General features: G+C 40.8%; 1 protein-coding gene across 1 annotated transcript in view; it reads right to left on the reverse strand.

Moving 5' to 3' along the window:
- ARHGAP24 (Rho GTPase activating protein 24) overlaps window positions 1–27,253 on the reverse strand; it is a 228,870-nt gene that overhangs the window by 175,587 nt on the left and 26,030 nt on the right. Inside the window, exon 2 of the mRNA XM_074867554.1 lies at window positions 12,409–12,608. Within this exon, the coding sequence (XP_074723655.1) occupies window positions 12,409–12,588 (180 nt within the window). The 5' untranslated portion in view covers window positions 12,589–12,608. The remainder of the gene's footprint in view (window positions 1–12,408; window positions 12,609–27,253) is intronic.

The raw sequence follows: 27,253 nt of genomic DNA on the forward strand, positions 1-27,253 counted from the left end.
CCACAGCTTGCAAGAGCCAGTGATAGCACTGATATTTGCCAGACTTAGTCTTTTTATTGGAACAAGTGCTTTATTAGAACTTGGAGACTATTTTAAGGAAAAAAGCTCCCCATTTCCTCTCTAGCATCTCCTCAACATAAGATATGTGAATCCTTGTCTGCAACTGGCTGAGAACAGCTTGATTACTCATAAAATACTAGATTTTACCTTCACCTTGGTATGAGCCAGAGGGTAGAAACTTATTTTATGCATTTCTTCTTATTGTCACATTATAAAATACCGAGTCATTTTTCTCTGTACCCTCCACCTCAGCTCAGGTTAACCTATGCAAAAATTAGGCAAATGGCCAGAAAATCAAAAGCCAAAAACTCCAGTACATCAAAAAGGTTGACAAGGCTCTCTATGTTTTATCCTTCAGCTGTGACTCGTACTTCTTTTTCCCAGATAGTGTTGGTTATATAAATTACATTATACAAATACAGAAAGAAAATTAAGAAACACACCTGGAATAACAATCAAACTCAGGAAGCAAGAGGAAAAATATCTTCTGTTAACCTGAAGTTAGTTAAATGCAACATATAGGTATTACAGCCTAGACTGTGAATGAAATTTAAGACTGAACTTCTTCCAGACTAATCTCTGAATTCTCATACCAAACAGCATACCTTCAGGAGCCCACTACTACACATATCTTGCTAAGCCTCATCCCTAGGTATCTTTTCACTCCTGGCAAGATACTTGGGGACAGAGAGTTTTGATACTGTATGGAATTTAACATACCTTCATTTAAAGGAAATGAAGCAGGTTTGATGCTCATGAGACTGATTTAGCATTCCTGAGAGGCACACAGAAGGTTGCAGCACAGTAAACTTCATGTTACTACCTATCCTTTTCTTTTCTGACACCACCGTACATCTCATCCAAGCTCTACCCATGGCCAATCTCTCTGCTCTTAAACATTTATGTAAGGAACTGTGAAAGCAGATTGATCTCAGTCTGCCTTTTCAGAGAAGTGCTAACAGGAGTTGTAACTAATACCAATCATGCTAGCATTTCTCATGAGGTGTTTTCTCAAAAAGTTCCTCCAGGCAATCTTTCCCCTGTTGAAAAGGATTATTTCTGTAACACATAAAAGTTGGTTTATATAGCACATCATCTGTCTCACTTACAGGAAACTAAATCACTATGTTAGATCTAAGACCATGCAGATGAAGAGGTAATACTGCATTCAGCAAAAGATACCAAGAAAAGCTGTGAAGCTCATTCCCAGATATTCCATGGTTAGTGATTCTGTATTAGAAACAAAAGGTTTCATAATAAAGCATACTGAGCAACAACATTTGCAGAAAAAGTATCAAGAGAAACACAACATATAAATAAATTGGTAAATATACTTTCAGCTTGCAAAAGCTAAAAAGAGTTTCAGTCGTTGCTGGTACACAATGGGATAGGTATCACTTTTAAGCCCAGGGAGGAATCTGGCACCTTAACACTAGACAGTATGTGGCAAATAGTAACTTTAATGACAGGTTGAAGTTTATAACAATATCCTTTCTCTGCACAAATACCAAACCTCTTCTTCAGATGTGGAGCATTATTTATTGTTCTTCAAGTGAGGAAAATGCAAAGAAGGAAGAGGAAAAAAACTGCAAGTGTGTCTCATTCTCATTGGGCTCCAAAATATCTAAATACGTCCATGCTTTTTCAAGCTGTTCACTTTTTTGAGGGGTGTGTGTGTGCATCCTGCTAGAGTGTTCATGCTTTTTAAAATGCATTTCTAAGATACTAAAGCTCTGATTAAACAGGCAAACAAAGGAGTTGGTTCTCACCGAAGACCAAGTGGGCAGACTGAGCGGTGGCCTCTATACTCCCACAGCATACGGACGGAAACACACTAATTACTAATAGATATAGGACCATGGCATGCAGGCTTTTCATCACTCCCCATCCTTCACAAGTCTAGCACTACTTCAAGGCTGAAATAGTGATCCCTCCAAAGTAAAGAAGACCTGTGATTTTGCCTTTGCTTATGGGAAGAAAGGAAAACTTAAATTTGAAGCAACAGACATTATGGAAACACGGAAGGAAAAGGGGCAGGCGAGTAGCCCTAAAACAGAGCTGAAGCCTATGGATCAGGTGAGGAAAGTCTATGCTGCTGCGCCATCATAGAAGAAGATTCTTGTGAGATCCCCACTGTATTCTGGCAAATACACATGTAGTGGCTTACCAAAGCATCAGCTCATTACTTAAATCACAGCCTTGTGTCTGTTTTCTATCACCTGCATGACCAGATCATTACAGTAATACTTGGTTCGTGCCAACAGGCTTCCAAAACACATGCCTGCGTCAATGGAAGTCCTTAGTACTCTTCAACTGCTTGTGGTCATTATTCAAGAGCTAAGAGCATTTGCTTTTCCTTGGAGATGCTACAACTACACTCTCAGAGCAGGAGCTCTTTACAGGTAGCTGCATAGGCTTTTAATGGGTTTTATTCTGCAGCCCAAGCAGTAACAGAGAAAGCTTCTGTTAGCTCAACTTTTATGCTGCAAGTCTGCTGAAAAGGACGTCCCTCCAGCATTAGAAGTTAATTTAGCTGCTTCTGTTACCAATCTATCCTTGACCTCTGTTCTGAGGCTGCCAACACAAATACCACCTGTGATGGCCATTCTCATAAACTTGTTCTGTACAAAGGGATTTGAAATGTCTGGCTCAGCTTGTCAGGGAACACATGGCAACCCAAAGGCTCTAATAACCAAGACACCAAGGAAGGGGTTTTTTTTTGTCCACAATGTCTGTGTTACATAGCACGTCTTCACCGTTTCACTGTGTTTGAACTTGCACGGGATTCAGGTCATTTTTAATGTGATGAGCCTAAGCTCACACAGAAGGGCATTTATGCAGTCCAGCTGAATGAAGCTGAAATCGGACTTGTGGACTTGTATAAATGCTGTTAAAAATTATTACTAGAATTGATCCTCAGTTACTACAGCAACATTAAATAAGTCCCTTAGAAATATGCAAGGAAATAAGCAAGCACACCTAGGATTTCTTTAAACAGGGACATTAACAATGGCCTACACAAGATAAGGCAGCACCAACTGAACTTTTCCACATCTCAAGCATTCTCTTAATAGCACACTCTCAGTTAGAAGCTACCTGCAGCAGCTCCAGCTTATGAGTTGATCAAATGTCACTGAATTTGATCAGTCAGGCTCCAAACCACAACATCCGTATCTATTAATTATCTCAAGTGTTTGCCCTTAGACAGACAAACTTATCATATAGCTCTACTGCCCAAATTAATGGAGTGCAAAAAAAAATTTACTTTTATAATGGTTAAGGCTCCACATACACTTGAAAGAGAAAGCATTAAATTTACTTAAAGATGAATTTGGAGATTGATTTCCACAGAATTTCACCTTATACCCTCACACATGTTGTGTAGCAGTGTTCATGTTAGTTGCTTGATGGGTACAACAGGTATTAAGCAAGGAAAGCTAGAGAGAAACATCTAGAGCAGACCATTGCTGTCCGACTGAATATGACAAAAGGCATTGCACTGCGTTGGAGCTGATAATACAAAACCATTGGCATGATCAGGAATTTAGATCAACAGTCTTTCAGACCAGGTAGCAGTAAGAAGACAATCAATGACAACCATCACAACGTAACATCAAGTATATTTTTTAACCAGCAGCAGTCTGACACTATCCTTACTCCTCTCCACACAACTTCATTAACCTGTTAAATATACATTCATTAGCATCCACCAGAAACACACTTTTCATCTGACAGGCAACAGAGAAAAGCAGAAAGAGCGTATCTCCCCTCTCCTCCCTGCCCTAAACCCTGTCAAATGGCATGAGTCAGAAATGGAGAGGAAAGGAAGAAGGGAAAGATGGTACAACCATAAAAAGAAATGCAAGACTCAAGACAGTTACAGACTGGGCAGCCCCACCACCTTGGAAAAGCAGTTGTACCATGTAGTGGCTTCTTACATCTGGAAGTATTGCTTATCCATGAAATGCAGTGAAGCATACTAAGGGTTTACCTTTGAGTTAGCAAGCTGTTACAAACAAGCTACTTCCCTGGTCCCACAAAGCAAAAGGTGGGGACAGTTCTCTGAACATTTGGACTAAGCAGATGCATTGGCCACCAAGAACCGAAATAAAGCTGTTGGCTAGTTTACATCTTGTTAGAGCGCATATCTTTTCCAATCTAACAGCAGCTGTTGGCTGAGTCTAATTATACACACAGTTTACACAACACATGGTAGCATACTGGAGAGCTTTAGCTCTGAATGCACACGTGGGTCAACAGTGTTAGAATTTCCAACCAATGCATGAGGCATTTTTGCTTTGGTCTATTATAAAAATATTTATGAAAATTAATTTCCCAGTTCAGCTTGATTAAAGATACAGAAGCCTGGAAACATGTATTTGTTGTTTCCAAACGGCTTTGGAAGAGGACCTGGGGCAGTAAGGCCTGCCACATAAACAGGCAGACTCTGGTGGGATCATCTTTTCTTTACCATCCTGACTTTCCAAGTTTGGTTATAACAACAAAAAGTCCCAGTGGAATACACAACTCCAAACACCATGAAAGGTTCACGTTTCCCACCTACAAAACTATCTCAACTCAGGGAATTTTGTACTTTAGTCCCCAGACCAGTTTTCTGAAGCCTAAAAGGAGATAGATACGTTCTCAGATTTTCACAGCCTCTAATCCCACTATTGCTTTTTTCATTTTGGGGCAAGTGGGTGTCAAAATGCATCAAAGAGACTGATTGTGGAAAATACTTACAAACTTGTAGTTTTCATTTAAACTGAAGATCTACTCAGGCAGGTAGTGGAACTGCTGGGGCATAAGGAGTAGGAAGGTAAACCTTTAATCTGTTATTTTCCAAGTCATCAACTGGGATGGAGACACTGAACCATGTCAGTGAGCAACAACCATACAGCTGGCCCTTTATGAATGCCATAGATACTGGGAGAGGAGTGGGGGCAGTTATTTCACCAGCCAATGTATCTGGAGGCAAAGGAAAACCCAGGTGAAGTTGGGGTCAGAGCTGCGTCTGAAGAGAGAGAACAGCAGCAATGCAAGAAAGGACAAAGACTGCACCTGAGAGGTGTTTTGAAAATTCATTCAAGTTCAGGGAGAATGAAAACTACAAGCCCTCAGGAATGAAGTATGCACAGATTTAAAAGAATTGGTACAATAGCAGGATAGTAGTTTGTAGATGTTATCAGCACAGTCACAGACAATGACACAACCGCTACATGCAAAGCTGACCAAGAGAGACACCGAGTACTCCTTGCACTGCACTGAAACCTAAAATCCATCTTCATGGGTGAACTTAATTTCCAACAGCATAAGCTGGGGCAAATCACTACGCAGTAATTGCCCGATTTTGGCACAGTACCCATAACCTTCCACAGTGTTCAATGACACTCCTGTAGTTAACGTGGCAGTTAATGCTGGAGGAGAAACCTTCTTTCTTCCTGTGAAAATTTTTAAGATTCCTACTGAGCCAAGCCCAAGCCCTCCAAAGTTATTCAAAGGAACAAAACAAAGAACAATTACTGAAAATTCAAGTTTACATTTTTGGTCTGAAGCAGAAAGGGGGATTAAAGTTGGAATTTGATCACCTCCAAGTTGAGCACCTTAGTGACTGACCTTGTGACTATTTGTCTCAGGTTGAGAACAGAAATTCAGTCCTGCAAATTTGAGAAACCTTTCCCAAGCAACAGAATAATGGCATTAGAAACACCCTGGTTTCAAATAAACTTAGCCTTCTCACACTAGTCTCTTTTGTACAAAATTACCATGGGTATCTACCGACCAAAGTGTATTACACCTTTAATAGCAATGACATAAGTAATTGCAGTAAAAAAATGCATCTCTATGAATAAGTTGCTGAAACATGCAGCAGTAAGTGACTTTAAAACTTACAAAGGCACAGAGGTATTAGAAACAGCAGAACTTTCTACTCGTGTAAAAGCTAAAACCTATCCTTCAGTAACCATTCTTGTATTCCAGAAATTTCACTACTTGAGTTGCAAAAGCCTGATTATATTCATATACTTGAGGACCCATTCCCTGAAAACCTATAAAAAAGGGCCAAAGCAGTTTTGGGGCTTTCACTTCACTTTCTGCGCTGAACAGCTACCACTGTAGCAGTTCACTACATGAGAAATACCAGATTTAAGATTGCTTTGCCTTTTGCCATGCCAGGTTGTATCTGTTTCTGTCTCACATAGGAGAAAAGCATGGTATTCTGCTACTCACATCAGACAGGATACAACTCTTCTTGGCTCATCAGGAACTCCATCGGTGATAAGAGTTAATAAGTTAATTTTCAGTTTAAAACTTGAGAGACCTTATGTCCAGTGGATGGAAATCAAGAACGATCAGAAAGGAAAAAAATGCACTTGTCATAAATAGAAAGGTATGTTACACAGAGGCTTCTCTTCCTTCAACTAAGTGTTTCAAGAAACAGGAAATATCATTACACCAGGAACACATGGCTAATCCAAAATCTGTTTCTAGTTTGCACGACGTGTGCAAAACTGCAACAACAGTACCTTCCTTTAGTGAGCTTATGCAAAGTCAAAAGCCATGAAGGGAAATAAATTAAAGGAGAGGTCACACTCCAGACTGCCGAATGACAATGGGATAGCAACAACCACCAGGCCACAACTGCGCCGAGCTCAGTGCGAGCCAACTGCTCTGCTGCAATCTGCAGTGCAAGTTTACCCAACAACAAGCACTCCACAAGCAGAAATTATTAGAAGGGGTGTACAGTCAGTCACAATGAGGCTCCATTTAGACATCTGAAAAATGGGGCCACTATTTCTTGTCTACTTCATATTTTTTTTGGACAAAGCTCAGCAAGACCAGCTGGAAACCTTTATCAGGACTGCTCCAGAGCATGTTACTATTTCAGGAAGTCATTGGCAGATGACTGCCTTTGCAGAATACCATTTGACTTTTTTAAAACCTTCATCTTAGGTGTGTTGGACATCCTTTCGTTCCACTGCATTCACATGAACTGTTTAAGGTATGTTTTTTGATGGATTTTTTGTGGAGGCTTTTCCTTTGTTTGGTTTTGAAGTTCCATATTCACCACCCTCAACAAACTGTATCCAACAGCCAATAACAGGAAGGCTTGCTGGTAAATCCTTTCATTAATAGCAAACATCATTACTGATCTAAAGAAAATCCTATATACATTCATCCAGCGTATTGAGTTTCCAGGGAAATTCCTGAGAAACAGGAATTTTTCTATCAAACCCCCCTCCCATTTCTTGTGACACCTGCATAATTGTATTTGATTAATTTCTCCCTTACAGTTTGCAATAGGTTTTAGGTAACTCAATATTTCAAAGCACTGCTCCTACACAGGTGAGGGTTCACCCAGTAGCACATGTTCAGCCCAAGACCGTTTCTGTTTCCTAGACTAATAGGAAGTGTTCTGCCCAGAAATGAAAAAAAAGAATCATCAGTGGTCTGGACACTCCTTGCTGTTTTCACATCAAGTTCCTGAATTTGCTCCATGAAAGGTAGAGTTTTGAGCAAGGTCCATGAAGCCAAGTGTGCAGAGACTTGGTGCTTCACATCCTCCACTATGCAAGACCGAGGGAGTTGCTCTTACAAGTCAAAGCAGTATCTGTAAGAAGCTATTTCGCTTGCTATGCTGCTCTTCAGTATTTACACAAAAGCTACTTCCGGTGGCTTCCCAAAGACAAGGATCAGAGTGAATAATACAGATTCACAGAATCATCTCGGTTGGAAAAGACCCTGAAGCTCCTCCAGTCCAACCATGAACCTCACACTGACCGTTCCCAACTCCACCACATCCCTCAGCGCTGAGTCAACCTGACTCTTCAACCCCTCCAGGGATGGGGACTCCCCCCCTGCCCTGGGCAGCCCATTCCAACGCCCAACAACCCCTTCTGCAAAGAAATACTTCCTAAGAGCCAGTCTGACCCTGCCCTGGTGCAGCTTGAGGCCATTCCCTCTTGTCCTATCACTGATTACTTGGTAACTCTGATGTCCCTTACTGAAAATCCTCTAGGCAACAAAGAGGGCCATTTCTTGTGATGCAGTTCTAAAGTGCATGTACAATTAGGTTTTTTCCCTCCACCCAGAAATGTTAGCCACTCCCTTTTAACTTATAAAAAAGCACGATGCTCAATCTTTAATATTATTCAATACTAATACTGAAAAAATTCCCCTACGGACAGGCTAAGTTTCAAATTATGCAATTATCATATTAATTTCTATTTAACACATTCATTAGAAGCTATATTTCAATTTAAAAATGCAACTGAAATTTGTCATATTTCCTATTAATGCCATTAAATGGATTTTCCTGTCAATGTAATTTTTACACGAATTAAATAGGAAGCGTGTATTTTGCCAGAAAGCAATACTTCAAAATATATTCTGATTGTATATCAAAGACAGTCTTTCCCTTACAGACAAACAGTGACCTGTACTTAAGACTCTGGCTGCCTCTTACTCTGTTTCAATCAAAGACCGATTCAAATTCCACATTTAAGATTCACACCTTAGCATTCAAATCTGCTTCCCTTCCCAGAGCTCATCTTCGATCCTGTGAGCCACTATATACTGTTTAGCATTACTTACGCCAAACAGTTAAGAGCTTAACAAGATCTAGAGGATAAAAACTGCACGCCAAAGTGTTCAGGATGGGATATAAACTGAAATAGGAGACCATCGTCTGCTTTCAGGCATATACCAACAAAGTATTTCTTGAAGGCTAGTTCACAGTTCTTTAAGATCTCTCTACTGTACACACCTCAAATTCAAGTCCATAACCAAGTGGAGCGGCAATTACATTAAATAGGTGCCTAAGCCTAAAACACTGTTTTGACTGGTTGATCTTGCCCATTTTTGTTCATTTACAACCTCATATCAATGATGCTCCATCAATACAGGTTACCTAGCTTTGCTCCCATAAACCTGCTTCCTCGGTAACACCAGGAGAGTATGACAGCAAAGCTGCAACAAGGAGATGATGCCTGGAAGCTCCCTCCTGCTGCTCACAAAACCACAGAAAAAGGACGCTGTCTCACTAAGAGGCACTGACTTCCTCCTCCCATCTTCAATTAAGACCATGACAACCTAGACACGGCTGAAGAAGTTAACTATAGGCAGAGAAGAAAGGAAGAAATACATTTTCTTGGGCTGCATTTAAACAACAGCTCTACTGTGAAAGGGGGAATGCTAAATGCTGATTTCTTTCAGCTGGCCACATTTCAAGCTTGGATAGCTGACCTTCAGATCTAGCACAACACTAGCTTTCCAAAGCACAACAAGCTGTCGGGAGTAAGGTGACTTACCAAGACACTAAAAAGAATTAACAAGGCAAAATCCAGTATCACTTCCAAGAAGTAAAAATTACAAAGAATTATCAGAAATCTGCTTTTATTTCTTCACATGGCTTGCTCACTTATTTGTTAGGTTTTTTGTCTGGAATTAACTAGATTATTGCTATCCATATCTTCAGTAAACAGAAATGCCATCTTAGCCAGATCCCCAGAGACATTTCAAGGATATGAGAGCAAAAGACAGCTGCTATTCTTACCAATAAAGCATTGCAAGGGAAAGATTCTTGTGTTTGATGATGATAAAGAATCAATGACAATTCGCTGACCTTGGCTATAAGATTAACAGCTGTGTACTGCTTTTTCTTCTGTTGTTCTTCAATAGCTCTGTTTGCCTCTGGGCATCTGACACAGGTTGGCAGAGACATTTCCCCATGCTGATAGTTAACGACTTTTAAATTTAATAGTCTGACTCGGAGGAGATGGACACATAGTGACTAAAATGTATGTGGTAGCTACCTATATTACTAGCAGGAAGTGAGCATGCTTAAGGAATACTAAAGCATTTACTGATGGTTTAGACACAAAATGTTACTTCCTTTCTTCACTCCCATTATACACAGTCACTTGTAGAATAAAATCCAACAGATAATAATATCCTTCTGAAATTCAGTTCCATTCACATCTCTATCACTTTAAAAAACACAAATGTCATGGAGTAATTTCTCGTACGGACTGGACAGAACCCAAGCCCAAATGTTAAGCAGACTGGTGCTCAGAATACCTGTTGAATTCACACCAGAAACCGGATTCTGCTTTTCTCTAATTCACATTAGGGCTATGAACATAAACTCATTGGCTTGGCTTGTCCTCTCCTACTATAGTTCTTCCACCTTCTATAATTGTACAAGGTGTGCAATTAAAGCATTACTCAGGACAATTAATCACCCACCGCTCTCCAACTCCGTCCAAACACAACCAAACGGTACGCAAAATAAAAACTACAATCCGATTTCGAAAAAAACCCTCATTAACTCTTTTCCATTATATTACTGTCTAAAAAAGTATTGTACAGTTGCACATTTTGCTGACTATTCGATCCAGTAGCGAAGAAACAGGTGTTTATCCTAAATACAGAGCCAATACTACATGGCTAATATAATAATATAACAAAATACTGCTCACCATTTCCTAATGATATCTCTACACACTGAAAATTCATGGTATCAGTAGAGTTCTTTGCTTTAGCTCTCTGCGGGAAGAACAGGGCTCTCAGAAGGTCAAAGTGATTTTCTTGTCAAAGTTAATGCAGCAAACCCTCCAATGTAGTTAAATGGGAAACAAACATTTCTGTACATGGTATTGAACGTGGGACATATTTCAGGAACTGACACTTGTGCAGTTTGTTTCAGAAACATTCCAAAGCTGCACCAAGATGAGATATTGACTGCTCCTGATTTGGACAGGCCCATTCATTTTCCTAACCTATTACCCTTCTTTTGGCACTTCTCCCCCCACACTTTGTATCTCTAGTGTCTTTATGAACCTACTTGAGACTTAAGTGGAAATCTCAAACAAACTTTCAGTTATTTAATCAACTGCGGCCTAACCTATCAAAGGTATCAGAAGATCAGAATCACCACCTCCATTTGACAAAAGGGAAGCAGCAAAGTCACAGGATCTTCTGAAGTCATCCCACAGGTCAGGCAGACGGACAAGATGATAGTTTGGTCTCCATAGTGCTGTGCAAAGCTCCATGCAATACAGCATTGTGTCACATCTCAAAAAGCAATGAAGTCCTTGCATGCAGACATAGTGGGAGACATCAAGTGATAGGAAGCAGAGTTGTATTCTGGAAACCCAGGCTCTGACCCATAAACATTTTTATTTTGATGGCTGCTTTTTACACTCTTGATTAGCAAAATATATAAAGTGAAAGATACATTTGGTTTCCCATAAATTATTAGCTATTTCGTATTTAAGCAGTCATACTAAAATATAATTTGTAAATATGTAGCATGTTATTTAATTAACCTATACCATCTGGGATAATTTTAAGGGCAAACAGCTACCAAGGCTATGAAATTGGTACTTGGAAATCAACTCGTACAAGAACCTTCTTTGGGAACAATTACCTCAAGACCTTAACACGTGCGCCATAATGCAAGCTGTAAAGCTTGACAAAGTGTCACAACCTGTTCCATACAGGAAGCTACATTAGATGTACTTTACATCTCTGAGAACTCCCTGTGAAATTCCACATAAAGGTACACCATCAAAAATTTAGTGGCCATAAAGAGTATGAATGCATTTATATTTTAATATCTGCACAGAGATAATTCTCAGATGCCAGAGCTTTTTCTGAAGTCACAGGCATCTAGGAAATGATTAATACATAGGATCATCATACTCCTGTAGGTGCTAGCACAAGGTCTCCTTATCACAGAGGCTCAGGCCTGCTCTGACCTGAGAGGCAGCATTATTTACTCTACTCTTATGGCACTCTAGAGATAGGAGGCCCTAAAGCATGCTGGTGAAAAAGCTAAATAAATAGGAAAATAGGTGAGCATTAGGGAGCAATAAATCACCAAAACAGAACCAGGCAGCAGACAGCAGTCTGTTCCACATTACAGATGGCAATGTACTCAGGCTATAGTCTATGGCATTTTCTATTTGGGAAGACACAAAGCAGGGACACACCACATTTGAAACAGCAGAAAAATAAGCGGTACCTTTTCAAATACAGCTTATTCATCTGCCCCAATCAAGTTCATCTGACTGGATTTTGCTACTTGAACTTCATGTACACTTCACTCCCTTTCAAATGCTGCAATAAGAAAACCAGACCTGGAAGTTTTAGAAATAAGCCTGACAGGGAAACCACACTAACTGCCAAGGCCTGACACAGTTTTGTGTTCACATTAATCAAAATCCCAAGTCGTACTGAGTCAGTGACAGAGATGGAGAGGTTTGGTTCTTTAACCAGCAGACAATTCTACTTGCATTAACTTCTTTTCCTCCCTCACCACCCACCCCATCTCCTCCTTTCGCTTACCAAGGGTTTGGTTTCATCTTCATCTTTGAAATAGTAAAGCTGGTCACCCTTGAGAACAAACCAGCGTGTGTGCCAGGTCTTGACAAAGCCTCCTTGCTTCCGCAGCCATCCACACTTAATGGCACTGTGCCGCCCTTGGCTCGGCAGAGGAGTCTCTGCAGAGCCATTGTGCTCTTCCATACTGGGACTGGACAACTCTCCTGTCGAGAAAATGAGAGCAAAAGGTAAAATAATTAGATTATTATCCAGGCAGTAACTTGCTCCTTTCAACACAGCTGGAAAAGAAACACGCCCTGACTATGAAGGTATTCTAGAAAAGCATTTACCATCTGCCTGCTTATTCTCATACCAGCACCCCATCAGCTGAGAGAATATTACTTGCCTACAAAAGACAATAATAATAATAAACTGAGTTGCTAAAACGAAGGCAAGAGACAAAAGATTGGTTCAAGTTCAGCGTAAGATATTTCTACCAGCACTGAGGAAGACATCAGATGTTTCTTGAGGTGAGTTCTGCTGGACTGCAGGCAGTAACAAGGAATGAACTTACAGTACGTCTTCAGACTAAGGAAAGCAGTATGTTTCTCACTAGCAGACCTCCCCATTTAATACTTCCTGACAGGCTTGGGACTTTCAGGGAATATTAAAGAAGCCTCTGCTTCTTTGGGACTTAATATACCCCACCAGACAAGCAGGCTTTTTTTGGTTTTGTTTTACTAAAGTCCATTTAATGGCATGGTGACAGTAAATACAACAGCTGCTTATCCCCTCATACAAGCAATCCCCTGACTAAAGTGGGTGTGTGTCCTGCCACACTTACTACAGACATCTTGCAAATCACGCAGAATTTTGGCACATCAACTCAAGGCACCAGAAGTGTGTCAAAACCAGAGCTGAAGTGTGGCATTAAACTTAAGAAAGTTTCATGTGGCTTTTTGGCCTCGTTAAAACTATACTTTTTAACCATCTCTGGACAGTCACAAATCTTGATGGATTTTGTACATACAATCATGCATTCATGTGCTTAACCTTCATGATCAAAAGGCTCCTCCTGTTCCCCTTTTAAGTCTAGAGCTCAACAAACTCAGGATTTTGAGGTGCAAGTTCTGACATTTTCAGTTGAAATACAAATCAAACCGAGACCTACATGCGCAAATAGCGCATACTTAGAATAAAATCTGACTATAACCACAAACACAACAGTGTGCAAAATTAACAGTGACATTTTGCTGTGTGTAAGTGCTTGAAGAACATGTTTCTTTTCTTTCTGGACTACCACTGGCAGCCTTTCTGGCCTAGTCAGGAACTTGCACAGCTGTTAGGGCCTGGGGAAGCTGGCTTCACAGGTCATGTATTTATTGTTTCTAAACATCAGAGTGGGAAAAGAATAAAATATTCTAGACTATGCAGGCAGGAGACACCTCTGACTAAGAGTATCTAGACCAAAACCTCCTGTTCTGACTTAGGCAAAGTAGATTGGTGAGTCCAAGCTTGGCACTCCTGCTCCAGTCCTCTACACAGCAACACCACTGTTACTGAACACAGCAACAGACATCAGCATGGCAAAGGTATGCACCCAACTTATAAAGCAGATAAGAAATGGAGATACACGTTCATTTGATAGACAAAGCCATCCCTCTGACAATTAATACAAGTACTTTGTCTGGACAGTGTTACACCATTGTAAAATAAATTGCAATATAATCAAGCAAGAAGAAATGAATAGCTGAATAGATTCCAGTCAGGAGTGGTTTTCAGACCATTTTTCCTTTCTCCTTTCTTCCTACCGTTCACACTTACCCTCCTTTGGAACAACTTCTCCAGCTGCCATCTCTGCTGTTCATTTTCACCTCTTGTTTTTAATACCCACACACAGTCTGTTGTCCTTGTCCTTGCTTTGGGCTGGATCCTGGAATCCGACCTCCGTGAATAAAACCCCTAACTGCCCTGTGCCGCTGAGGTTAACGGGCCTCAACACGAGCACAGAGGTTTCATTGCAAAGTACAAATTGCAGGATCAAGACTTAAAACACTTGGCATTATTCTCAGAAAAAGGAAAAGAAAATATTTCTCCTGCCTCTTTAGGGTTTACTTAAGAGTCACTCAGAACACTTGTACGGTTACATTTACTTTAGCAAAGCGTCCCTGCTAAACCTACAAACATGTCTGGCTCTCAGCAGAGCAGACAAAGATTTTTTTTGTGCCTGGGGTTACAATTACATCCTAACAAGAATAAAACAGCTGATAAACCCTCAGGCTACGCTGACAGAGGGTTTCTGTGAGGGTTACATACCATCAGTGTACATGCTCTGAAAACTGCAGCTCTGGGGCTGCAGAGTATATTAGAAGTTGCAGTGAGTTTCTGAACTGAACCTTGCCTCCTTCCAAACTGGAGCTGCAAATGGAGATTCAACTACCACTAGAAAAATCAATGGCTTGCTTTCTCAGTGCTTTGTTCATAAATGTTTGTTCACACTTCAAGGTGGTCAGGGCTCTTGTAGTATATGTTATTCACTTTGCACTGTAATAATTAACTATGAATGCAACAAAGCAAGAGCCAAGCAGACCCTGAAACGCCTACAGCTTTATCCCCTGGATGCCCAAGCTCTCTCATTTGTTACCTTAGCTCTTTAGAAGGAGGAAAAGAGGTTAAGTGAAATTATTTGCAATAAGCAATGATCAGATAATCTCCAAGAACCGACTTCAACCATACAGTACAGGCTTCATTAAACTGAATTGTACACTGCCTCTGCTTACCAACATGTGTGGTGAAAATGTGTCAGGAATGAGAACAGACTTATCTGTGCTATATGAGATCATTTTGGAAGGAAAGGGATGCCATTCGAGGGACCTTGACAGGCTGGAGAGGTGGGCCTGTGCAAACCTCATGGAGTTCAACAAGGCCAAGTGCAAGGTTCTGCCCATGGGTTGGGGCAATCCCAAGCACAAATCCAGGCTGGGCGAGGAGTGGATTGAGAGCAGCCCTGAGAAGGGACTTGCAGGTACTAGTGGATGGAAAACTGACTGTGACCCAGCAATGTGCGCTCGCAGCCCAGAAAGCCAACCGTGTGCTGGGCTGCATCCGGAGCAGTGTCGCCAGCAAGCGTGGCCAATCCACTCCTGTGAGACCCCCCTGCAGTGCTGTGTCCAGCTCTGGGGGCACCAACATCAGAAGGACACGGACCTGCTCGAGCAGGTCCAGAGGAGGCCACGAAGATGATCAGGGGGCTGGAGCACCTCCCCTGTGAGGACAGGCTGAGAGAGTTGCGGGGGTTCAGCTGGAGAAGAGAAGGCTCCAGGGAGACCTTAGAGCAGCCTCCCAGGACTTAAAGGGGCTACAGGAAAGGGGGGAGGGACTCTTGATTGGGGGTGTAGAGATAGGATGAGGGGTAACGGTTTTAAACTGAAAGAGGGGAGGTTTAGATTAGATATGAGGAAGAAATTCTTCCCTTTGAGGGTGGTGAGGCCCTGGCACAGGTTGCGCAGAGGATCTGTGGCTGCCCCCTCCCTGGAAGGGTTCAAGGCCAGGTTGGACGGGGCTTTGGGCAACCTGGGCTAGTGGAAGGTGTCCCTGCCCGTGACAGGGGGTTGGAACTAGGTGATCTTTAAGGTCCCTTCCAACCCAAACCATTCTATGTTTCTCTCCAAAAGGAAATGCACCCAACTCATAATTGCCATTTTTTGAATACAGCAGAAATCTCTTAGATGCTGCTGGGTTTTGGCTGGGGCAAAGTAGATGCAAAGAAACAGCCCTCCATCTCACATCCATAGAAAGTGAATTAGCAAATATTTTAAGGAAAGCATCGTAAACAGAAGGTAAGCTATTGCAACTGAAAAAAGTAAGGAACAAAATCATTACCCATAGGCTACCCCTTGCTCCTTGCTGCACAAGAGCAGAAAATCATGGCTCTCAGCTTCAGCTAACCTAATCAGTTTATCTCTGCTGCTTGGGCCAGCCTCAAGGCAGGAACAAAGGAAGAGTTTAAATACAGTAATTACGTGTATCATTCCAGTGTTAAGGACACCAGGTCCCTATTACACTTGGACCACAAACAAGAATCTAAATACCAAAGTCAAAAGTAATTAACTACTTGGATGAAAGGCTATTTTTAATTTCATGCCACAAAGTCACATTTCACTGGCGTTGATACCAGTGTACAAACTAAGTGCTTGGATTTTAGCTAGCCAGAGAAAATATTAATTGATCTACATCTCTTTGTCTAGTAAAATTTATATCTTAAACTATTTCTGCAATACTAAAACAAATGAGGTGTGGGAGAGATGACATTCTACTGCACCCAAGTCCTCACAGGCAAGCATAAGATCTCCTTTAAAGCAGTAGTATATCCTTGGACACTGTCTGTACAAAACAGTTGTATTATTTCATTTATTATTTCATTATCTTCATCAGTTAAAATCCAGCCACCTAATTTGTTTTTGTTAAAAGGACTTGTATTTAGTAATGACATTAAGTTTATCTGTTGTTTTCCATCTCTCCTTCCCTTTCAGAATCTGCCTACTACAAACCAGACTTGGAATCAGAAATTCCAGCAGCTGGCTCACTTTCACTAGTTGTTTTTACAGCTGTTTCAACACCAAGATCATAAAAATAAATTGCAGAAATATCAGGGTGCTGGCACTGATGCAGAGAACAGCAAGGTGCAAACAGTATGTAAATAACACATGACAAAGTGTGGAATTACATCAACATACTCCAACTCCTCTCGCTCTCATAAGACAAGGCAGAAAGCCATGCCTTTTCAAGCACTAAATGAGCATATTCCTCAAACCCATCTTCTGAACAGGAAACACAACTTGTATTTGCTGCCAGAGTCAACTCTACTGAGTTGGCCAACCTCCAGTTTAGGTAATGACCAGAACTGAGCAAATGCTACATGGTTTATTTGTTTGGGGCTGGCTGTGGGCTAACTCTCCTGGGCTTGTCTGGACATTGGGAATGCAAAGTAAACAAAATGAGAAATGTTCCCTCATGCACTGGCTCTGCATCAACATCTCCTGGTCCACAGAGCCCATCAACCACTGCTGGCCCCAATTCATCCTTTTGCTGCTCCCATAAGGGCATCTGCCTCTCTCACTAGTCTGTCTAGAAGGCAAATAACTGCCCTTACGTTCTTCTCACCACTGAGGAAGGGTCGTGCTGGTGCCGCGAACAGAAAACAGGGAAGTGTTTCTCCCCAGCTACCACTCACCCGATGCTTGAAATATGGAATTGGGCAGCTCCCCCAGATCCCAGCACTTTGCCAGGAAATAGTCAAAGTCATTAAAACACAGCAAATCCAGTTACAATGAATAGTCACAAGATTGCACCAAGATGACCCGTTTGGCAAAAAACCCTGATGGTTTGCAGTATGTTTTTATTCTCACTGAAATTTCTCATGGCCAAGATAGCACATTTCAAGCATGCAAAACATCATCAGCGTTCACTTTCAGCAACTCTTCTACATCTTTGCCATTGCTCAGATGCTTTATTTTGTCCTTTGCAGCCCAATGTCAGCCTGGCACAAAATGGATAAAGATGAGAAGCCACCAAAGCGCCTGCCCCAGAACCGTACTCCTCCAGCCTGTCACAAGGTCTAACCCCCTTGGTCTCCCAAAAGGGCAAGCAATGCAACACTGCCTGGAGATGACTTCTCCATGTCAGACACATTAACAAATATCCAGTGAAAGGCTGCAATTTTGCAGCAACAATTGAATTGTTCACTGATGAACACATCTGTCAAATATATATACGCACATATACACATGTAAAATTCATAAAAATCTTTGTGACACAACAATTCTGTATAGAATTATATTACTTCAATACTGCAACACTTACACGAAGCGATAAAACTGACTTTCCAAGTGATGTCTCATTTTGGGTTCCTTCCTACTTACTTCCCATGAGCTGCATAGAGCATAAGTGCCTAAGTTTAAGGTTATCAGTATCTTTCAGGTACAGAGTGCTGCCTCTGACTATTGAGTTTCCTTTTGATTTTTCTTGATTTAGTTGTTTTTACAGCTGAATAACAACTTCGTAAAACCATGTATGTGAAAACACTGTCTGCGTTTATCTTACTCCTAATATGTCTCAAGACACCTGAATCTCTGCTACAACAGATTTTGTGAGCAACTACTGCAGGAAGCAAAAGTCTGGCCTATTTCTCACCATCAGGGTGCTTCAAATCAGTTGCTACTCATCTGCCGTGTCAACAGGATATTGTACATGGAAGGAAAAAACATGTCCACGAGGTAAAAGAATACTTTAAAAGAGAGTTGACTTTCTGCTAGTGCTTAGCAACCATTTTTGAAAGATGCACATTGCAAGGAGCATGCCTCGAGTTCTGTCATTGCAAGGACAGATTTTAAAGCATTCCTGTCTTGTTCCTTTTCAAAAGCTGTGGCAGTGCACTTGCCAGTAGCTTTCTTCCACAAACCTTTAGAACAGACATTACACTTTTATCCAGAAGGTTTCTGAGACATCCGAGAAACCTTTTGTACTACTGGCAGTAACACCCCTAATCACAGATAACATCTGGCTGTTCTGCATTCCCCACTCTCATTTTTGTCTATCAGGGACAGCCTGGATATTTTACTTGAAAGAATTTCACTTCCAAGGCCTAAACAATTCCTACCTAGGCAATAAAAAGTTGTGAGAGCTGTTATCAGCCAGTCCGATTGTAGAAGGTCTGATCCACTGAAGCTATGGGAAAGACTTCCATTACTTTTCAGTGCGTTTTGGGACCAGTTTCAAAGCCAAGACCAAATAATTTTGCCAGAAAATTGAGGTCTTGGTCAAATATATCTCTTTAGTACATGATTTGCATTTCCATGCCAGAAGCATCCTACAGATTTTCCTACACTAGCCAGACTTTTACAAGCCTACTGTTCGCTTACAGGAATTCAAGCACAGCGGTAAGTAGACCAAATAAAATGAAACTAGAGAATTTATAAAGAATAAGAAGGTATTCAACTTCTTGTGAATTACAATGGAAATCAGTTAACAAATTCTGTCAGGCAGCTTTGAAAACATCAACTTTTGTGTGTGCATATTTATCTTCTGTGGTTGTGACTAGTGTTAGTATACATGTGCACGGTTTAAACCCATTAGATGAGGTCTGGACACTAGTTCACTTCCCCTCACCATAATCCCACAGCACCAGCTGCATTTGTTCCAGGAGGAATCTGCCCATGGTCTAAGGATCACTGACAGGCATCAGACCTACCTTTTAGGAATCACGTAATGGACTAGTCTCTCAAAAAACTTCTGTCCTATTACATTCAGGACAGCACTCAGCCCAAACTGGCAAACAGGAAGCAGAAGTCTGCCAGACGCTTTGCAATTGCTCTTGAACTAGTAATGGAACAGCAGTGCCTCCATATTTAGTGTGGTCTTTGGTACAAAACGCTGGCAGATGGGGGGACCGCAGTGTCAGAACCTCTTGCCTCCCTTTTGTCCTTTCTGCACTCAGCACTGAAAGGAGCTCAGAGTTAGTCCTAAACACATCATTCCTCTACTTGCTCGAACTTGTTTCTTCTTCATAGAGCAACAAAATCATATTGGCTTCCTTGGTAGAGATAGCTGAGTAACAAAGTATTTCAAAGTGTCCCCCATATCTGTCAGCTGCTCTTGTGTAAAGCGAAGCAACTGCAGCAGTTCTGTGACTACAGCATCATGCTGTCAGATCAGTATTTTGGGTGATTGTCACAGGCTAACTTTTGCTGCCTTTGCCATTAGGTCCTACTCTGCTTAAATCCATGCAGCAACATTCAGACAAACCCTTTCTCGTACTTCCACTACTGTGTTGCGGCAGCAGGAGGCACAATGAAGTTGCACAGCTAAGAGAACTTTGTCCATTACAGACTCTCGTCTGAAACCTAGAAATGACCCTTTGTTCTCTCCATCATTTCCTAATCCCTCGGCCTGTTCTGAGTCAAAATGGATTCCAACTGTAGAAGACTTGTGTAACTGATAGACATGTACAGACAATCCTTCTGGCTATCTTGTCTCAAGTGCAGATATACCACGTCTGATTTAGCAGCAACTACAAACTATCACACTGCGAAAAAAGGGTTTGAAGGCTTAAGGAGCAACTTAAAAGGATAAGACTGTTAGGCTTTTGCATATTACTTATTATGCACATGTCAGCTTTTTCCTGACATGGTAGCACACGGTTGCAAGACAAGGTTGCTGCTACCAATGCGACTGGAAAAGTGAAGATGTGATTAGAACGGAACTGTCCCTCATCTTCCAGGTTTATGCCCAGGCTTCCACTTCAAGTGTCTTATTCTGTAAAACTGGCAATGCTAGAGAGAAATTGCATACAGCAGAAAATCAGCAGTAACTATCTGGAGAAGCATACAAAACTGCAGACAAGACAGAAAAGAGCCTCTGGTAGCTGAAGGGTCAAGTGATGCAAGATGGACAAGGAAAGGCAGAACAGCTGGCAAGTCTCACAAGCTGAAATACTGAGCAGTGAAAAGGTCAGGGAGCGAGTCAAAAGCAGCATCTGGAACAGCAAAAAGATATTCCAAGTCCCAGATGTCTCTCTCAACCAATGGGTTATGCTGCTTCTGAATATATGACTGAAAAATCTCAAATCCCATTTACAGCTTCACATTTTACATGAAGAACAGTGATCGTAAGGACAGCTTAAAAGTAACTAGAAGTATTTTCTAAATAATTAGATAGATAAATAAATAGAAGTATTTTCTAAATAATTCCCACACATGAGTGGTGAATACTTCAGCACTTACTGGCTTCATTTACAAAAAAAATTGATTAAGAGTTGTATCCAAGCATGATCTCAACAGATGACCTCTCAAAGTATAAAAATAATCTCTGGCACTACTCTTTGTTCTCAAAGACTGATGGCAAAAGGCACCCAAGTAGGGATGTCAGCAGCTCTCTGACAGTGAATCACTGAGAATGGAACGAGGCTGCATGCTCCTTAGGAAATCCAACACAACAGAACTTTCCACGTTGTCCTGTTCACAGCAGTTCAGGCATTCCACATTCTTTGTAAAACTGACCAAGAGAATTAAGATGTTACAAGTTACATTCACTAATATGTATGCTGACAGGCAGGAAAAATACGTTCTAGTTTGCCTATGGCAGCAAAAGCCTCCTTCCAAACCTTCTGCAATTCTTGTAAATCAAAGGAACACATGGGTTCTGCACAAAGGGCTTGTGGTTGTTGGAGAGTGGGAGGAAGGAAGAGGAACATTTGCTGCCTGCACCGCACTTCAAATTCATCTGTTGCTCAGAGCAAGTACGGCCCCAGCAAAGTCCCAACTCCGGCAACAAGAGGCAAGCATAGCAAGTACTGGCTGGCAACATCTCTCTTGATATGTTCAGAGCAGCAGGAACCTTATTTCTGAGTGCCTCTGTAGAAGCCACAGTGGAAACAAAGGAAGGTTCAACCCACCTCTAGCCACCCCATAACTACCTTTTAAGTCTTACAGTAATTCACATTTGATAAAGAGAAGTCTGTGGAGTTAATTTTTACATATTTAATATTAACATTTCATGAAAAATTACTTCCTTCTGCTTTGTTAAGTACAATGTAATGTGTTTCCTTTTCAGTTCAAAGAAGTTCAAGTAACAGCAGCATTTGGTATTCTGCTGAGAGATCCTCTGAAGCAGACATCTCACACTTGGAAATGTGTTCCCCAGAAGGACCACGGCATCACAGAAATATGTACTTGGGAGCATCCTACCCCAGTGTCTCGACAAACTGACTGAATTACAGCACCTGCCTGCAGTGAAATTCAGATTCACCACGTCCATTTCTTACCCGCTCCAGAGGCTCGTGGCCAGTGCAGCACTGGGGGTAACTGTAATGGTGTGGGTGTTCATGTTACACATGTACTGTATGCATCCAAATGGGCACAGGGATAGTAAACAGGTAGGCACGTACTGTACATGGGTAGTGAGCAGCCACCCAGCTTCAGCGAGTATCCTGGCACCATCCCAACTGAAATAAACACAGGCAAGTCAGAACCAAAGACTTAAACTTGGCATACTCAAGGGTGCATCCACTTCCACTCCTACTAAACTCAGCACTAGAGCCAAGACTTGTGTCCTCTCTGCATGCCAACCCCAGCAGGACCTAAACTTAAAATAGATCTACTTCTAAAAAGAAATCAGTGTAGTTTTAATGCTGTTCAGAAATGTTTTATATAAATGGTAATTGCCTCTGTCACTTAAAAACATTAACCATACTGACATAAATTTCCATGTCAGAATCCTGGAGACGATATAGTCAAAATTTTTAAAAGCAGATGTGTGTCTTTCCATGGAAAAAGCCAACTCAAAATAAGCCCTATTACTTTGTAGTTGACATTTCCATCTTCTGCCCAGGAAAAGTATTAATTCATACTTATGGACTTAACATTTCACTGTTTTAAAACCAAGTTTGCATCAGAAAAAGAGAGTCCACAATCCTTCCTATATATTTCAGAAAGCTATAGTATGTTATGCCATCTAAATTGTTTTATTAAATGAAAAACTATGCTATACTACGCCAATAAAGCCATTGTGGCACTGCCCTTTGCAGTAAAGCTCTAAGCAAATACTGTTCCCAAGTTCCTAAACCAGCACCAAGACGCTACCCCTTGACTCTGACATTAATTCATATGGAGGCATGGTATAAATTCATGTGGTCCTTATCTTTTAAAAGGTCAACCAGTTTGTACTGAAGGAACCATTAAAGCCAAAGATGCAACTATCTACTGCATTGCACCCACTGTCTTCAGGCTCTGTTACTATAATCCACAGTTAAAAGGTGAACACACCTTCTTTAAAAGCGTTCTGTGTTCACACGTGTCTTTCTGGTCATGACATAAAATGCATTTGAAATCCGCACAACATAACTGCATGCTGCCACAGTGGGTAGGCTTTCTCCTCACACTTGTCTGCTATGTCAATTGAGTGAGAAGCTGAACTAAAGTCAAGAGCACTTTAGGAAGCAACTGATTATCTGCAGCGACCTGAAAGCTAGCTAAAACCATGTAAACATCTTTTTCTGGCATTGCTGCACCCAAAAAAAAATTTAAAAACTGTAAACCAAGTTAAGTTATTCACCCAGTAAATGATTCAGAAACAGGAGACATGCACATGTTACTTGCCTACACAAAACTTAAGGTAAACATTTCTTGTTTTGTTTACTTAAAAGAAAGTACCAGCTAGTAGCAAAGCAACATCAGGCACTCTCCAGGTTTTAAGTAGTCTACAAAAAGAGAGACAGTTGCATTAACTAAGATTAACACTTCAGAGAAACAGCCACAAAAGCAGAAGAGAAACAATCCAAAGATGGCAGGTCCTGAATCTGCAGCCACTTTGAAACTGTGCTATGTTCATGTTTACATAGTTCAGTTTATTCAGCATCTCCTTCAAGAGGGGCAAGGTATCCTGAGAATATAAATTCCTCCTGCTATGAATGACAGCTCATTAACAGCATAAAATAATGTTAAGAACAAAGCAGCAAGATCTACCTTCTCTTATTAAATCCCTTCACAGTAAGGAGAGTGTGTTTTATGTAAGTCAGTATCTGCAGAGCTGAATATCCGTATGCCCAAGGAAAAAGAGCCTATCACCTACATGCAGAGGGCCTTACTTTTTCATGTTACTGTACTCAAAGCAACAGAGAAGCCTTGCTGCCCTCCCCCAGAAAATAGCCCATCCCTCTATATGGACATCATTACTCTGCACTGCTGCTTTCCTGATTTTTCTTTCTCTCCCCATTTAAATGGTTGCAACTACTGCCTTGGAGAAGTATACCTTGAAACGTGAACCCCATGAACAGATTTCTCTAGCTTGTGTGTGAACGGGGAAAAAAAAAAACAAACAAACCTTCATTGTTGGGGCTTTTCTTTTTACAAACCTAAACGTGCAGAATTTACTTCAGCGTGACTCATGTTACCACTTATTTTAACTGAGCTCATCCCTTCCAGCATGAAGTCTCAAGGACCCGGATCTGAGTCACCTCTGTAGCACTACCAGAAAGATACAGCGCTGTATTAAACAAAGCATGTTTCTTCCTCAGTTAAGACAGGCTTCCTTTTCTTCACACCTATACTTACAACACCTGGTGCTTAACTCTGAAATGTTATCTGCACTAGCTCTGAAAACAATGCCAGCTTATCTCCAAGATACACATTTGCTTTTTGTGATGATGTGGGTTACTCGTCACACTTCAGCTTTATTTTCATCTTTCAAAAATGTGCCGATTGTAACTAATCAATGCTAGGATAACTCTTGAACAATACTAGTTTCTTGGGGAGTTGCCAAAAGCCACCAGTCATCATGCTAACACATCAACATGCTTGGTGACCAAGTTACATAATATTGCACTCTTAATGTCAAGACAGTCTCTGTAAATTACCTACTAGTTTGCTCAGCTAGCTAATAACAGTATGTCATCGCCATCCCTGGCCCCTGCCTCCATCCAAATTACATCCTCAATCATGACTGAATAGAACTCATCCCCATTTGCAGCATGCCATCAGAAGCAGTAACTTACAGGACAGGAGAAAGTAACCACGTTCACATGGATATTACAGATACAAGTTAACAGCAGACAACAGTCCTCGACTTGCCAAGCAGGCATGGTTTGAGGACTAAGATCACCAGCCTGATCTGCTCATTTTGCTGTGGTAATGGCTCTACCAAAGCTGCCGGTTGAGGTCCTTGCCTCTGTGGTAGCACAGGGTTAGCTTGTTCCTGACTAGCAGGAAAGTACATTCTTGGTCTCGATGCAGACTGCTCGTCCTTCTGCACCTCAAGTGGAAAAGTAGTTTCATGCAACATGACAAACAGGCATTCCTCTCCCAGTAACTCTCCTTTGGGCTCTTTAATCTTCACCCCTTCGCTGACACCAGTCCTTTAAAAATTGTCATCATGAGATGAGAAACCACAACAGCTCTGTGATACATACAATCAGCCAGCCAATGTTAATAAGTAAACAACACAAAATAATAAAGAAGGAAATACAACGGAAAGGCCTTCCGACATGTACAACATCACTTCTACATCAGAATGAACAGGGCCTTCCCAGCCTAATAAACTCACTATAAAGCTGGGAGGGACATACTTGCTCTGCAATGCCTGTAACAATAAAAATTAAGGAAGCTTGATCACTAATCAAACGGTATGAACAAGGATTCATATTTTAAAAGGACAGAAAATAAAATTGCACTGATCTAATTCATACTCCAGTCCAGGACTTGAATAGACAAAAAAAGGGAGAAGAGTAACAGAAATACAATGCAATGTAACTCCTTGCACTTCTATACACTATTGCCCTCATGAAGAGAGATGTCAGGATTCCCAAGCGCTATCTCACAAGAATTCCTACCCATATTATTAATCTTTTATTACTAGCTGAACTGTTTAGTTCCTTTCTTGTATTTCATGCAACTTGTACACAGTACTTACCATATCCTGTTCAAGCTTTGTTCAAGGACCAATTCATCCTCACGTTCCTGCAGTTTTGCTCTTCCAGGAGTTTCAGTAGCCCTGAGTAATGCATATGCAAGTCTTCTAATCTTTCCCTTCTTTTTGGTGGCTACAGGTTAAGGAAAACAGGACAAAACCAAATTCCTTCCACAGAGTTTTTTTTCCTCTGTCATCTACAGCAGGTGTCAAAATAGTCATTTCAAAAATACTAATTCTTAGAAAGAAGGAAGGGATGCCTTTTTTTCCTCACTTGTAACCTTCAGGTTATCTATAACCTATACCAACACCATCGTGCTTTTCAAAAGCAACATGTTTTATCAGTGCAGGAAACCAACAGAAGTTTAAATCAGTGCCTCACAAATTCAAGCAGCTCCTTACTTGCCTAAGCACAGATTGTTTGAGCAGAATAAGGTGCATTCCAGAAATTGTGAATTATGTAAGATAAGAAAAATACAGTAATCAGCACCAGAGTTTATTCTATATGCAAGCTAGTAGAGTGTGACTTACATTATTTTAAAACTATCAGTTACATACAATTTTTCCCAAGGAATTATACTTACAACGAACCTCTAGAACAGACATTGCAGAAAAGCCAATGTAAAGCAATTAATCTATTCTTCTAGCAACTTCATACCTGACTTCCCTTTTCTCTGCATCTGCACTTTTACTTTTTCATCTACTCTTGATAAGATAATGATTTGAAAGTTAACTCTGTTCTTCCTAGTTGGAAGGTAAAATTTCTAGATATCAACCCCATAGGAAGTAACTTCTGTTCAAACTTGTCTGTTTTATATCAGTTTGATTCATCACTTAACTAAATTTAGGAAGCAAGTTAGAACAGATGCAGACTGCGTAAGATTTTTCAACTTATCTTCCAATATATACAATGGTTCTCAAGACAGTATTTCAACCTTTACAAATGGAAAAATATAATTAACTTTTTTTAAAAAAAACAGATTAGCCAGTGTAAATAATGGAAGACATTGCAGCAACAATTCAGTTTTCTAGAAAACACAAAGAACTTCGTACTTAGGGAGTTTGCAGAACAGATGTGCTGATTATTGTCTTGTGACATGAATTCTCTTTTTACATTAGCTCTGGAAAAGCTTTTCTAATTCTTCACTTTGTTTTCAATTATTCCTAAGGCTTTTGTCTTTCAGAAGACATAAGACTGTTGGTGCCACTTCAGAACTGTTAGAGTAAACAGCAAGACTCACCGAAAACAATTCTTTGACCCTGTGTTTCCTAACAAAAGTCAAATGCTCTGGACGTTTCAAAGAAATAAAAAATAGCTTTATACATAAAATTTTCAGAATCGACAGAGAGAAGAACAATCAATCACAGCTAACAGATGTTAGACTTACTTTGTTTGTGGGAGGCATTCAGC

Source organism: Strix uralensis, chromosome 4 (assembly GCF_047716275.1).
Source record: "Strix uralensis isolate ZFMK-TIS-50842 chromosome 4, bStrUra1, whole genome shotgun sequence".
In the NCBI taxonomy this organism is placed as follows: domain Eukaryota; kingdom Metazoa; phylum Chordata; class Aves; order Strigiformes; family Strigidae; genus Strix; species Strix uralensis.